The 15986-nt window shown below is 44.6% G+C and overlaps 1 protein-coding gene across 1 annotated transcript; it reads left to right on the forward strand.

Moving 5' to 3' along the window:
* The first annotated feature begins 11886 nt into the window (after window positions 1–11886).
* LOC124687213 (PAN domain-containing protein At5g03700-like) lies at window positions 11887–13958 on the forward strand. Its single transcript, XM_047221026.1, has one exon. It carries the CDS (start codon window positions 12277–12279, stop codon window positions 13810–13812), a length of 1536 nt encoding a protein of 511 aa, XP_047076982.1. The 5' UTR covers window positions 11887–12276; the 3' UTR covers window positions 13813–13958.
* The last annotated feature ends 2028 nt before the right edge of the window (window positions 13959–15986 follow it).

The following is a 15986-nucleotide window of genomic DNA, read 5'->3' on the forward strand; positions in this document are numbered from 1 at the left end:
CCTAAGCTACTGTAATTGTTTAAGCCTGCTTTAGCTGCTAACCATGTGTTGGTGAGCTGTTGTTGCCATCCATAGCATATTGAACATGATTCAATGGCTAGGATGCGTTTGTTCATCCTACTGGTTGCCTCACAGTGATGCTATTGCTTATCAAGTAATGAATTATCTTGTATTCATGCCTTGGTTATTTATTTATATATGAACTGCATATGCAATGTTGATTATATGCATGGATTTGTGTGAAATGATATCTCAAATATCAATTGGAAGATATATAAAGTCTGAATCCATCATGGATAAGATTTATGGATTTTGATTGCTGGATGGCTTGTGGTTGATGTGACCACAGTAGCTCTAGCTACTGCTTGGGTTGCTCTCACTGTTGGATCATTTCTTGTTGACTAAACTCATTGTTACTTGCACAGTAGGGTATCATAATTTATATGAATGCCACTATGACTTGTCCGTGAAGAAAATATGCATAACCTGATGGTTTAATTGTCTAGGAATAGCTAGGTGGTCTCTGTAGCCTCTAGTATCTACGTACTACTCTACTGGTTTGCTATTTGTGCATCTATATTTATCTATTTGCACAAAAATAGGTTATGGATAATATCTGGATCTTGCTGCTCACTTTCTGCCTCCAACCCTTGGTCAATACCAAGTGATGTTACCCTGTCATGAGCATCTGCTCATGCTTATGTTGTGTGACATGATAAGAGATGGATTGGATCCACTGGATCCACTCCAGGTATAAGTTATACCTTGTTCCACCTCCTAGATGGTCATGTTTGGTTGCTGTTGAGCTTTGCTTGATGGTTCTAGTTAACTTGCCCTTCTGCTACTTGCTCCTGGATGATCTTTCTTATGTTCCCATGTCTCTGGTTGGTTTTGCTTTGGTTAGTCTGGAGAACTGGATGGTTTCTAGGGTTTGGCTTATGTTCTTGAGCAAGAGCAACTATGAACTGCTACTGTTCACTCCTTTGCTGGTTGGTGATGTTAATCTGGTCGACTGGGATGGCCACTCCAGCTGTTTCTGCCTGTTTGTAGTCTCTGGTGGTTCTTCCCTGCCTTGACACACAGGCCTGTGCAATGTGGTGACTAGGCCATGGTTGCCTGGTTGTTGATCATGCACAGCAGCTTGTGAGTTATGTGTGTGCTTGAAGTGAAAACTTGAGCCCATCATTGCTCTTACTTGGTATGCTGATGTCTATCTCACTCCTTGGCATGGTTTTGGACAATGACTAGTGGCATTGACACTTGTATTTTCACAATCTGGCTAGTTTCCATGTCTATGCAGGTTTAATGCTTCATTTGATCCAGGGACAAGAAGATCAAGACTTGTAGTTTATGATTTATATTTTTAGATCAATACTTGTAATCTTCTTTTATTTTCTTTATTATATTGTTCATTCTTGTACAAATGAATATTGTAAAGACAATGTAGTTGTGTGTGTATGATCAATAAAGCTCAAGGTTTTGTTTATGAGTTTTCTATTTATTTGAGATTCATTATGAATTATTTGTATAAGTGTGATGTGGTTTTGAATTATGAATTCATAATTCATTTTTATATTGGTTACTTTATACTTCTATTGTTTGAATTCAAATTTAAAATGCCAAATCAAATATTCTCCCAAAACCCTAAGTTTCAAAATAGATCATGTCAAAATTCATAGCACTCACCTTGCTCTAACCCTAATAGCAACGAGAGAGAACCTCGATCCCTCTTAGGTTTCATGCAATAAGGCGCGAAAATTTCCCCCGTTTTGCGATGAAATTACATCTGGGCATTTCTCGGGCCGGGCTGGGTTTCGGGCCAAGCCCGAAAAAGCCCGAACCAAAAATCCCAGGCCCGAGCCCAGCCCGGCCCGACCTTCGGGCTTACAAATCGGGCCCGAACCCGGCCCGAACAGAGAAAAACCCGGCCCGGCCCGACAAGCCCGGCCCGAACTAGGCTTGAATCACATTTTCTGTAAGCCCGAGCCCGGCCCAGCCCGACGTTCGGGCTCCAAAATCAGGCCCGAACCCGGCCCGACATGCAAGCCCGACCCGGCCCGGCCCGGGATTTTCGGGCTGGGTCGGGCCGGGCCGTCCGGGCCGGGCTGCCCATGCCCAGTTGTAGATGAAATGCACATCCCATTTCTAAATCTACCCTTCGTTGGTCCTATGTTCTGGGATATTACACTTCTCTGAGGGGCAAGCGTGGGGTGGTGTGGGATCTTGTGGCAACAAATCCAAAGGAGGTTGAAGGCGGTGGTGCTTGTGGTGAAGTTGTGTTGTTGTAATTGGAGATGGGGGACGATCTAGCCATGGCCAAGGTGCTTGACAAGCTGGCCAACTTTCTGGCTGCAAAGACAACAAATGGGGCATCTTCTGCTACTTATGGGGCTTCTGGGGGAATGCAGGCAGCCCCCATGGGGAGATGCAGTTTAAGCTTGAGCTCATGCCAAATGAGATCAAGCTCGATGGGGGTTGGAAGTTATCTAAGTTGGCCTAGGAGGGGGATGTTGATTCTGAGGATGAAGTCGATGGAAGGGTACATGTTAGTAAAGGTTCTTGAGCCTGAAGACAAGGAGGGACAGGAGTGGAAGAAATGGAATGCTACAGAGATTCACTAGTTCACACTTGGCTGCTGAATTCTTTGACACCTGTTGTTGCAACATTAATGGAAGCTCTTTACGCATCAACAGAGGTATGGGATGCCATGTCAAAGATGTATTAGGGCGGAAATGTCATGCTAGTCTCCCAAATTCAAGACACAATGCACGATTAGACTCAAGGTGAGAAATCAGTGATGACATATGCGGGAGAGTTGAGACGTGCATGTGCAGATCTGGATCACCTTCCCCCTTGGTGCTGCCTCATTCTGAATGTGTGGCAGCGGTGAACAAGTGGATTGAGGACATAAGGGTGATGAATTTTTTGAAGGGACTGAATCTTGCATTTGAGGGGAGGAGGGATGTCCTATCTTCGTCACTTGCCTACAGTGGAAGAGGCAACTGCAGCCATGGCACAAGAAGAAACTAGGCTGAAACAAATGGAGAAAGTGGAGGTAGTACCTAAACCACCTTAGTATGTATCAAATAGGCAAGAGGCACGTGATTGCCACAATTGTGAAATAAAATGGCATCTAAGTCATAACTGTCTTGCTCCAAGACGTGGTCGTGGAAGGGGGTATGGACGAGAAAATTTCAAGGAAGTTAGAGGAAGAAATGCAGGGTATTCCAACCATCAAGTGAGTACTAGGGCAAACATGAAAGCCATGAGTGAAGGGCAAGGAAAGTCTATTTCAAGCCAAATTTAATTGAAGATGGAAGAGCAGCAAACAAGTGCAAAAGTTTTGGGCACTTCGCCTACTTTGTCTACTCAGATGAAGGTAAGATTAAAAGTGCCTCTATAGCCATGCATAGATTAAATTCAGAATTGATACTAGACCCTGGAGCCTCCAAACATGTTGTTGGTAGCATTGGATAGTTCGAATCATATAGGCCAGCCACTCCAATGCATCAAAAAATAATTCTGACTGTTGATGGTACATCCAGCCAATCGAAGGAATTGGATTTATTCAGTGCACGAGAAATATTAAGTTATCATTGGTCCTACATGTACCTGCATTTCCTGTGAATTTACTCTCTCTGAGTGCACTAGTTGGTCAAATAGATTGCTGTGTAATCGTTGATAGATACATATTCTTTATATAGGAGAGGCTGATTGGAAGGAAGATTGGAATCAGAACCAGGCGTAGAAGCCTTTGGTACATGGATCGTGATGAATCATGCAAGCAGGGAGGTTCAACACTAGTTGCAACACTGCTGGAGAAGGAAAAAATTGCTATGATGCATCATTGTAGAATGGGACATGTTTCTTTTGATAAAATGACTAAAGTCTTTCCAGATGTAATAACTGAAGTTGAGAAGAAAAATCTTTAATCTGAAGCATGTGAGTATGCTAAACATACTAGAAACACCTATGTGAGTAAGGGGCTCGGAAGTATATCCCCGTTTATGCGTGTGCATTCTGATGTGTGGACATGTCCTATTTCTTCTATCAGTGGGATGGAGTACTTTGTGACATTGATTGATTGTTACTCTCGAATGACTTGGGTGTACCTTATGAAGCATAAGTATGAAGTTGTTTCTTGCTTCCAGAATTTCTATGCATATGTTAAAACCTAGTTCAAGGTACATGTCCAAATGATCAGATGAGATGATGGGACAAAATATGTTAACATGAAGTTTGGTGGGTTCCTATCTAATCATGGTATTCTACATTGGACATGATGTCCAGAGACTCCACCTCAAAATTGAGTGGCAGAGAGGAATAATCGCCACATTTTAGAAGTGGCTCGATCATTGATGTATACCATGAATGTCCCACATTTTCTCTGGAGTGAGGCACTTATGAATTCTATGTTTCTTATCGATCGCATTCCCTCAAGAATACTAGATGTGAAATATCCTTGTGAACTATAACTAGGAGAGAACAAGTTTGTCGTTCCTCCCAAGGTATTTTGTTGCACTTGCTTTATTCGTGATCACAGACCCTCGGTGATAAAACTTGACCTTCGAGCTATTAAGTGCATCTTCACTGGCTATCCTGCTGGACAGTGAGGATATAAATATTGGATTCCCTCTAAACGACGCACATTTGTAAGGTTTGATGTTACTTTCTGGGAATCTAACCCCCTTTATGGTGAAAAAACATATTTGAGTGCCATATTTGAAGGGCTTGGCCAACCGCTGAATATTGCAGGTCAAGACATGGAGAGTGCAATGGGCAACAGTGCAAGCAACATCAGCTCTCCTCAAGTGGAGCAACAACAACTTCAACAACCTCTGATTGTTGGGTCTATACCCCTTGTTGTACCAGAATTGCCACATGCTAGAAGTTGGCCAAAGCCAAATGAAGAGCACGATCTTTTGTGTGTACTTACGGGGACCGAGGATAGAAGAGTAGGTGGAACACCATGCAAAAGAACAGGGGGAGCAACAACCGCGGGAGGAGTTACAGGTTGTTGAGGCTGATTTTCTTGAAGAAAGACCAGCTAGCAATACAATGGAATTGTTAGATTTGGCTATTGCTCTAAAGAAGGGGACAAGAGCAACTACCTTTAAAGAAATCAATAGATATGGCTTGGTAAACAATATCACTAACTATTTATCATATGAAGCTTTATCCCTAAAGTCAATTGCAATTCTAGCAGATTGGAGGGCAGCCAAGTGGGATCAGAAGTGGTTGGCGGCTATGAAAGAAGAATTGGAGGCGTTGAGGAAGAACAAGACTTGGGAATTAACTACTCTTCCTAGAGGAAAGAATGTAGTTAGTTGTAAATGTGTCTATACTGTAAAACAGATCCCCGAAGGAAAGATAGATATGTACAAAACGAGATTGGTAGCTAGAGGATACAGTCAAACGTATGGAATTGACTATGATGAAACATTTGCGCATGTGTCAAAAATGAATATAGTAAGGGTCCTGGTATCATGTGCAACAAACTTTGGATGGCCATTACACCAGCTGGATGTGAAAAATGTGTTCATACATGGTGATCTACAAGAAGAAGTTTACATGGAGATTCCCCCGAGCCTAGCATCAGCTGAAACAGAAGGTAACGTGTGCAGGCTAAAGAAGTCACTTTATTGGTTAAAGCACTCTCCTAGAGCTTGGTTTGATCGATTTAGAAGAGATGTGTGAGAGATGGGATATGGAGGGTGTAATGGAGACCACACTATATTCTATAGACAATCAGGAAATAATAATTCTAGCAATATACGTGGATGACATTATAATCACAGGAGATGATGTTGCAGAAATAATAAGGGTAAATAATCATTTAAGCTAGGCCTTTGAAGTCTAAGATCTTGGGAAACTTACATTCTTTCTTGGAATAGAGGTGGCAGTGTCAAAGAAGGGAATAGTTATATCACACTACAAGTATATCTTGGACCTTCTCAGTGATATGGGGATGATGCAATGTCGTGCAGCTCCAATACCCATGGATCAAAATCAAAAGGTAATAGCTCAATGCGGAGAACTCATATACACGGATGGATATCATAAGGTGTTAGGAAGATTGTTATATGTGTGTCACAATAGACTAGATATTGCATATGCAATTGGTGTAGTGAGCAGATATATGCATGAGACAAGAAGTGGATACATGGACGTTGTTCATCGAATCGTAAGATATTTAAAAGGAGCTCCAGGAAAAGGGTTATGGTTTAAAGCAAATGGATATCTAACAGTTGATGGTTATAGTGATGCCGACCGGGCAAGTTGTTTAGATGATAGAAGATCAACTTCTGGTTATTGTATATTTGTTGGGGGACTTGGTAGCATGGACAAGCGAAAAACAACCAGTAGTATCAGGATCAAATCCAGAAGTAGAGTACAGAGCCATGTCTCTAGGATTAAGTGAGATGCTATGGGTAAGAAACCTTCTGAATGAGTTGGATATCTTAAAAGTTGGACACTTGAACGTATGGTTTGATAACAAGTCAGCTATATGCATAGTAACATTCCAATCCAACACGATAGGACAAAGCATATTGAGATTGACAGATTCTTCATTAAAGAGAAGCTAGATGCTAGAATTAACAAGATCAATTATGTGAGCATAGGGCAGCAGATCGTTGATTGTCTAACAAAAGATTTGGCTGCCAAGAAGTGTGATCGAACTTGAGACAAGATGGGGATGATAGATTCATCCATCTTGAGTGAGAGTGTTGGAACTGCATCCTATCTAGCAATCTCGCTACCTATTCTAGCCCATGTGGCCCATTAGCCCCAGTAACCTGGGATGGTATATAAGCTGAGACTTATCTGTAAGAAACCCAAAGATAGAACATAGCAGTTGTTGGCTGCTTCCCCAAAATGTTAGCCACTCCTCTTCAACAAAACGTGAACATCAAACATATCCTCGAACTTAAAACAGGCAAAATCACGGTAAACAAAGAGACAAACGACTCAATAAATCGAAGAAAAATATTAAAATTTCCAATATAACGGATGGAACACTCCGACATTTCAAATTTTGATTATTCAGATTCCAGAAGCCTAGGAATAAGGAAATTATAAGAAAATCTCCTTTCTACATGGAACTAATAGAAACTCATGAGCCATAATAGTTTTCAAAAAGTCAGCTAGGAACTTTCTTTTGGAACTGAGTGCATAGTAGCCTGCTGGAATTATCTCACGGTTCTAATCCTGCCAATAGAATAACTTCTTTAGGGAAAGGGCGGTAAGATTGAGATCCAACCATTTATGAGAATAGAAGAGGCCATAGTGGGGGAAGTTAGGCTATGATTCTAGGAAAGAAATATCTGAACTATTCCCAAATTGGCAAAACTAAGGGCATGTACAATAGGGTGACATCAGCTTTCCCTTATGGTTGTCACGTATAATGTTTGCTTAGTTGGCAGAGAGTGATTAAAAAAAAGAGAAGGCCGCCTTCCCTTAGCTAAGGGGCGATCTCTTATGAAATAACAGAAGATTATTTTCTCCATTGTATCATTTATCTTCCCTTAGCAATTTAATAGTTTCTAGAACTTAATTGATTCTCATTTATCTCTAGGGATAACAATAAAAGATAATGAACATTTATATTTAGTGTCTTCTCTAGATGACATGGAATGCTAAGAGAAGGCGCTTCTTCCCTACCATTGTATAGTGGCGGACACAGGAAAAAAGTGAAGGGTGGGCACACCTCAAGAAAATAAATACACTCCCTAGTAGTGATAAAAGTTTGCTAAATGAGTAATATATATAGCCAATAGATTGTCAACGAAGTTTAATATTCTATATATAAAATGTGCAAGATTACAATACAATTAGTTCAAGACATGAAATGAGAACCCATCGAGTATCTGATGGAAGTTTGATAGCATAAGTAGAAAATTACGCCTCTCTCTCGATGGATAGCATATATAATACAAAAATATCTTACATGATATATATCATAAATATAAAACTACATCACTATAATTTCTTCACCCTACGCTCTCGCACACTCCCATGAAAGTTTGAACTATGTCATTGTCACTTACTTTCAAGAACACCTCTCGCTCGACAAATGTCATTAAGCAACGGTTCAAGAGCTCATCACCCATACTATTTCTCAACTTATATTTTTTACAATTACAAATAGTATCAATTCTTAACCGAAATTCTACAATTACAATAGAATCAATACTAACCATTAATCCCCATGGCAATAGCAATACCAAATTACCAATGAACATAAGTATTGAATTTACAAAAAGGAGACAATACCTGCTTCATGATCTAGTGCCCAAGCCCTAGACTGGTCAGTCTGGCCGAGTAGGCGAGTAGCCTGTGCCCTGCGACGCCCAAGTGCCGAATCAGTCTCCGGTGAGCAGCGAGCCAACGGCCGAGCGGGAGTCCAGGCCTCCAAGGGGTAGCGGTAGCCGTCAAGTGAAGTCGGGGTGGAGGCGATCCTGGGAGGCGACCGACGAGGTGGATTCAGTGAAAAAAGGCCAACTAGACCCAATTCTAAACATCAGAATCAAGGTAGTACCAAAATATCTGAAATTTGGGATGGGCCGTGGCCCACCTGGCCCATCCTCTTGGTTCGCCCATGCGGCCATGCCATTGTACATACCCAAACGCCGTGTAATCTGTTGATGGTTATAGAGATGACAACAAATGGTGATAAAAACAGGCTTCCTTACCTCATTTGTCAACGGAAGCTGAATATCGTACGCGGTTGGCAGCTCAACCACTGGAAGCCTCAAGCTGGAAGACGGTGCAAATTGTGTACAAAAGTAGTCAGAATACAGAAGTTGCAGTTTGGTTGGTTTGCAACTTGCTAGCAATCAAGAGAATGAGCACATGGGCAAAGGAAACCTCATTTTGACCCAAAAATAGCAAGATCGGCAGCAGATCTCGTAGTGGAGCCCGTTGCATGTGTTGTGTTGACAATTGATAATAGTTGACAAGTGACACAGTTCTAGAAGTTGACTAGTTCGTATCATCGTATGGCTACATAAGTCCGATATATGAAATTGAAATAAGTACTACCTTTAGCTCTAAATATTCATCCTAGGCTCAATGAATCTAAATATATTTTACCCTCTTTTTTTTTTTTTGAGAACTCGAGATTTTTGAGCGGGCGATGATAACGATGTGCATTGTTTCCTTTCTGGATAACCTTTTGTCTATTTTTGGCGTAGCTATATGCGAGTATAAATTACGGACACCCTTCATACAATAATAAAAATGTTGTAAAAAACATACAAACTGTCTAAAATTTTATAGATAGCCTTATTCTCTCTTCTGATTCTCCTTCCTCCACATCACCAAAATCACATATAGCTACCCTCTACTGAGTCATCACCATTGTACATGCCCTTAGAGTGTTGTTGTTGCTAGTGTTTAATCACGGTGACCGGATCTTTTTTTTTTTAATATATTTCTCTTTTTTTTTTTTTGTCTTGGTTGTATGCATCCTAGATGTCTTCTGATATCTTGTTGGTGCATAGACTATGTGGTATCTTCACGATATTGGTATACTTTTAATAAAAATACATATTTTAGTCTAAATTTTGAATTAATCTGCGATAAGTATTTATGACCGAAGGAAGTATGCAATACCTGTGCGCGGTGCTGCAATAAGACGTGTGCAATGTTGGTTGACATCTTCAGAGTTGGATGAGAAAATGAATAGCGATATGCATGATTGAAGGAAAACATGTCGGACAGTATTTTCAAGGCCTATAAGCTAAAATATGATGGGCGCTGACTGGAAGAACTAGTTTCCAACAAACAAATGCATAAATAATCCAATAAAACAATGATAGTACTAGTAGTACCTAATTCTACTAGAGGTCAAGAGGATAAGTGTTTAGAACCTGGGCACACTTGCTTTGACTTGTGAGATCCGATCGCTATCCCAGCCTATGGCTGATCCATTTTTTTTGAAACAAGGCAAAAGATTTGCCATTTTCATTGATTAAGAAGAAGTTTTAGAGTTGTTACAAACCAAGACTTGACACAGAGTCAAGCCCGAAACATAAGCCTACTCTCGCGGCATTACAACACTCAAGGCCTTAGCCCCGGCTAGGCTCCATATGGCGGCTTCATCTTTTATCTTGGTCACCATCATACTTAAAGTGGAGACATTGTTCCGAAAAACACGAGCATTTCTTTCCTTCCAAATTTCCCATGAGACCAACATTGCAAGGGACGCCATGGCCTTCTTTGATTGTCCTTGCTTGTGGATCGCCTCATTCCACCACTCCTTCACATTCCTCATAGTACGCCAAGTTGCGGGATTAACGTCTTGTAGTCCTAGCCAATTCTTCACCCTTGACTACACGCGAATGGTGAACCGGCATTTGAAAAGAATATGAGAGGCGGTTTCTTGTGCTTGATTACAAAGCTTGCATGTTCCACAATTTGGCCATCCTCTCTTTTGGAGCCTATCCGCCGTCCAAACTCTATTTTGGATGATCAACCAAGCAAATATTTTGCACTTCGGTGGAGCCCATGGTTTCCAAACCAAGGAAGGCATATAAGATTTCGGGTGTCCAAAGAATTGCATGGTGTAAGCCGACTTGGAAGAGTAGCAACCATCCTTCGTTAGCTTCCATAGAATTGAATCCGTTGTGCTAGGGTCCAAATGTATGCCATGAGTCATCTCCCAAAGATTGGTGAATTGCATAATGTGGTCTAGTGAGAGACCATCTTGAGTGTTGATATTAGTGGTCCAAGAGTCATTGTCTAGAGCTTTGTTGACGGTGCATTTTCTTCTTTTCGATCCTTTATAAATGAGAGGGGCTATGTCTTTCGGCCGCCTTCCATTTAGCCAAGGGTCCTCCCAAAAGCTAGCCTTCTTCCCATCACCAATGGTGACCTTTGTAGCCGCCGCAAAGAGATCCTTGTCAAGCATGGTGCAAGGGGTGCCCAAGGCCGGCCCAAATTTGCTTCGGCCCTTTGTATGAGATGGTTATGGCATGGCTGATCCATTGATGATACTGATACCGTGATGCTGAACACAACTGTTCCTTTAAATTGCTATTTCTGCAACTTATTACTCCTCCGTTCTAAATTAGTTGTCGCTGATTTATACAGTTACGAAGTTGTACTAAATCAGCGAAGAGTAAAATGGAACTGAGGGAATAGCAAAAGAATGCCAAAAAAATGGAACATAAAAATACTACAATTCCAACTAGTAAATCTCTTAATTCTAAACCTTTGCATGTACAGTTAGATCTGCAATATTATCGAAGCCACACTGAATAAATTCTAAATTGCAGACACCAAAAAAGAAATACAGGGATTTTGACTTGTGAGAGGCACACAGCTCAATATGATATGACGCGGTGTCAAATCAAGAAGCCTTCTCCAAATTTGCTACATGCATATACAAGACGTCGGCAAAAGGGGTTGGTCAACTCAAGCCGGGCAGTTTGCACGGTTGGTGTGAATATATGATTCAGAGCATGATTGTGTGCTTTGCGCAAGATGAGTTCAATAAACATACGGAAGATAAGAGTAGTGAGTGGGTGGACAGGACACAAACACATGGTTTAACATCTGGTCATGTGCTTGGCCTAAAAAGGACTCCGGCCTGGCTTCATGCTTGAGCAAGCAGGTTAAACTTCTGTCTTGGCAATTTAGATTACTACATTCACCAGTCAAATATTTGGTACTATTAGTAAAGTTTATTCAGAAACCAAATACTAACAGCAAAGGAGGGTACCTGGCAACTCTGAAGTTCTGAACTTGCCTCTGGAGAAGAGCATGTTGCGCCCGGCCTCGCATCGATCCCACTGCAATTATATATTTCTCCAAGTGGGAGATAGAATAAGAATATACATCCAAAGGTAAGACACGGGCAACAATCCAGCGAGCGTGCTCATCTGCTCGTTGACCAAACCTTCCTATCCCATCACCACCCGTTAATATGGCTTCACTTTCGCCGCCACGACAATGCTGGTCATGTGCATCACTCTCATGCCAAGCTCGCTGTCTAGCGGCGGTCAGCACACCATTGCACACTAGACAGATAAATATTGCAGTCTCTTTGTCCTCTCCTGCTCCTCCCGACCTCCCCGATTTGGATTCTCCATTGGCTAGCTACTTCCATACAGCTCTGCTCGCTGCTTCTTGCTCTTCACCCTGTCTGACTTTCCCCATTTCAAGAATTACACTCGAATCCGAGTACATGAGCAGAGGTAATACTTGGTTCTGACTCTTGAGGTATCATTCGAGGCAGCTAGCTAGCTAGATAGACCAAGAAGGCAAGAAGCCATGGAAGCAGCGATGGCAGCCAAGCGTATTGCAATGGTGTGCATGGCGGCTGCGGCGTTGCTGGTTTCTTTGGGCGTTGGCGCCGACGAGGCGGCCCCGACAGCGGCTGCCTCGTCGAAGGAGCTACAGCGAGGTTTCTCGGTCGCCCACGACACGTCCTATTCCCAGTTCCAGCCGGTTCTCTCCGATCCCACCGGCGTCTTCGCCCTGGGATTCCTCCGCATCAACTCCACCATGCTCGACCTCGCCGTCCTCCACCTCCCTTCCGCCTTCCCCCTCTGGCGGGCGATCCCAGACCGCCCCGCGCCGTGGTCAGCGGCCGCGTCGCTCTCCTTCAATGGAAGTCTGGTGCTCACCGACCGCGCCACCAACCAAGTGCTCTGGTCCACCGGTGCGGCGGCCGGCGACAGCGCCGTCCTCCTCAACACATCCAACCTTCAGATCAAAAGCGATGCCTCGCCAAGTGTTGTGTGGCAGAGCTTCGACTACCCTTCCGACACCATCGTCCAGCACCAGAACCTCACCTCATCGGCGGCGCTTCGTACCCCCGACCGGCGCTTCGCCATGCGACTGGGGAGCAACTACTTCGGGCTGTACATCGAGCCGCCGCCGCAGTCTTCTGGCGGCGTCGCCGCCGCCATGTACCTGAAGCACACGGCGCTGGAGGCCAAGGCCCAGATCGTGACCGGCGGCGGCCCGATATACGCGCGCGTGGAGCCCGACGGCTACCTCGCCATGTACCAGAAGGAGGGAGACCCCGCCGACGTCATGTCCTTCGACACCTTCAACCACGCCATCCGCGCCTTCCGCCGCATGACCCTCGAGCCCGACGCCAACCTCCGCGCCTACTACTGGGACGGCTCCCGGTGGGTCCTCGACTACACCGCCATCACCGATTCTTGCGAGCTGCCCACCACCTGCGGCGCCTACAGCGTCTGCGTCCCTCCCAGCGGCCGGTGCGCGTGCCTTGCCAACGCCACCGACGGCTCGGGCTGCGCCGCCGCCCCCGTCGGGAACGGCCTCTGCGGTACCACAGGCCGCGAGGTCGGCGGATTGTACTGGGAGCTGCGGAAACAAGGCGTGGAGCCGGCGAATAAGGAGCAACTAGGATTCGAGCACGCCTTGTCGGCGGAGGACTGCGAGGCGCGGTGCGCGCGCAACTGCAATTGTTGGGGCGCGGTGTACAGCAACAGCACGGGGTACTGCTACCTCATGGACTACCCGGCGCAGCTGATGGTGGCTGCCGACGAGAGGAAAGTGGGATACTTTAAGGTCAGGAGCATGGAAGAGGCGGCTGAGCGCGGCGGGAGGGCGACTGGTGTTACGGTGGCGCTGCTTGTAGTCGGCGTCGCGGTGTTGGTCGCCGCGGCTGCGTTCGGGGCGTACAGGGTGTGGGACAGAAGGCGCCGCACGGAGGCGGAAACGAGGCGGCAGCTAGGCGCCGACGGCGATGGGCTCTCGCCGGGGCCCTACAAGAATTTGGGGTCCTTTAGTTCCGTCGAGCTCTCCAGCAGCTTCAACTCCTTCCGGCGGTAGCCTGACATGGTGACATCCGCACCAGTCCAGCAGATCGGACCGGAACGGATCAGATCACCGCGGAAGGGCTCGCCGCGGACGGAGAAGGCGCACCGCGCACGGGCACGGGAACGGAGGTGCGACGGTGGCCGCTGATCGGAGGAAAGGCCAACCCGAGACGATCCGTCGTTTTTGGGCTTGATTTTGCGGCACCAAATCTGGCGAAGCTTTTTTGGACAGGTCAGTAGGTCAGTGTAATATGGGCCAGTTTTCTGTCAGTTGATTAGGCCTACAAGGTAACTTAAGGTACGGGTGGCCCATATGCTGTATTTTTTTGAACGGCCCATCTGGTTGGAAAATTACTCGAGATGTGAAATTGTGAATGTTTGAAATCCTTTCTGAGGATGTCTGAATGTTCTGTTGTGAAGTTGGTTTATTCCCTCTTCGATATCTTGGAATTGATATCGCTTCCGCAAAGTTTTCAGTAAGTGAGAAGAAAATCACTTCGGAGAATTGCCGAGCAATTTGAATGACAAGCTATTGTCTTATGGTGGTTGTTTTTTTATTTTCTTATCATCACTGCTATATTGCATTTACCTAGGTGTATGCTATATCGTTCTTTGAGGTGTTGATGTCTACGGGTGCTTCTATTCTTGTAGACAGTGTTGGGCGTCCAAGAGCAGAGGTTTGTAGAACAGCAGCAAGTTTCCCTTAAGTGGATCACCCAAGGTTTATCGAACTCAGGGAGGAAGAGGTCAAAGATATCCCTCTCAAACAACCCTGCAATCACGATACAAGAAGTCTCTTGTGTCCCCAACACACCTAATACACTTGTCGGATGTATAGGTGCACTAGTTCGGCGAAGAGATAGTGAAATACAAGTGGTATGAATGAATATGAGCGAGTAGTAACGACGCCGAAAAGTGCTTGTCAGGCGTGCGGTTGATAGTAGTAATATTGCAGGAAGTAAAGATGCGGTAAAACGATAGAACAAGCGATGATTGCAGTATTTGGAAACAAGGCCTAGGGATCATACTTTCACTAGTGGACACTCTCAACATTGATCACATAAATAAATAAGTTCTCTTCCTTTGTGCTACATATACTCTTGTTTGATAATGAACACCATTCGTTGTGTAGGGCTACGAGAGCACCTCAATGCCGGAGTTAACAAGCTCCACAACATTCGACATTCATATTTAAGTAACCTTTAGAGCATAATAGATCTTTGCAATTTAAACCGAGTACTAACATAGCATGCACACTGTCACCATCACACTACGAAGGGGGAATAAATCACATCAATACTATCATAGTAATAATTAACTCCATAACCTACAAGAGATTATGATCATAGCCTACGCCAAGTACTACACGATGCACACACTGTCACCATTACACCGTGGAGGAGGAATAGACTATTTTAATAACATCACTAGAGTAACATATAGACTAATAGTGATACAAAACTCATATGAATCTCAATCATGTAAGGCAGCTCATGAGATCATTGTATTGAAGTACGTAGGAGAGAGATTAACCACATAGCTACCGGTACAGCCCCGAGCCTCGATGGAGAACTACTCCCTCCTCATGGGAGACAGCAGCGTTGATGAAGATGGCGGTGGTGTCGATGGAGATGCCTTCCGGGGCACTTCCCCGTCCCGGCGGCGTGCCGGAACAGAGACTCCTGTCCCCCAGATCTTGGCTTCGCGATGGCGGCGGCTCAGGAAGGTTTCTTGTACCGTGGCTTTTCCGTATCGAGATTTTAGGTCGAGGACCTTTAAATAGGCGAAGAGGCGGAGTCGGAGGGCTGACGAGGCGGTGACACAATAGGGGCGCGGCCCGAGCCCCGGCCGCGCCACCCTATCATCCGGTGGGCCCGTGGCTCTCCTCCGGCGGCTCTCGGGTGTTCCGGAAGCTCCGTGGAATTCTAAGATGTCTGGGCGTTGATTTCGTCCGATTCCGAGAATATTTCCTTACTAGGATTTCTGAAACCAAAAACAGCAGAAAACGAGGAACCGGCACTTCGGCATCTCGTCAATAGGTTAGTTCCGGAAAACGCATAATAATGACATATAATGTGTATAAAACATGTGAGTATCATCATAAAAGTAGCATGGAACATAAGAAATTATAGATACGTTTGAGACGTATCAAGCATCCCTAAGCTTAGTTCCTACTCGCCTCGAGTA

The sequence above is a fragment of the Lolium rigidum genome, chromosome 2 (assembly GCF_022539505.1).
Source record: "Lolium rigidum isolate FL_2022 chromosome 2, APGP_CSIRO_Lrig_0.1, whole genome shotgun sequence".
In the NCBI taxonomy this organism is placed as follows: Eukaryota; Viridiplantae; Streptophyta; class Magnoliopsida; order Poales; family Poaceae; genus Lolium; species Lolium rigidum.

What these genes read in the sequence shown, in the direction of transcription:
- LOC124687213 (XM_047221026.1), top strand. Translation starts at nt 12,277, where the DNA reads ATGGAAGCAGCGATGGCAGCCAAGCGTATTGCAATGGTGTGCATGGCG.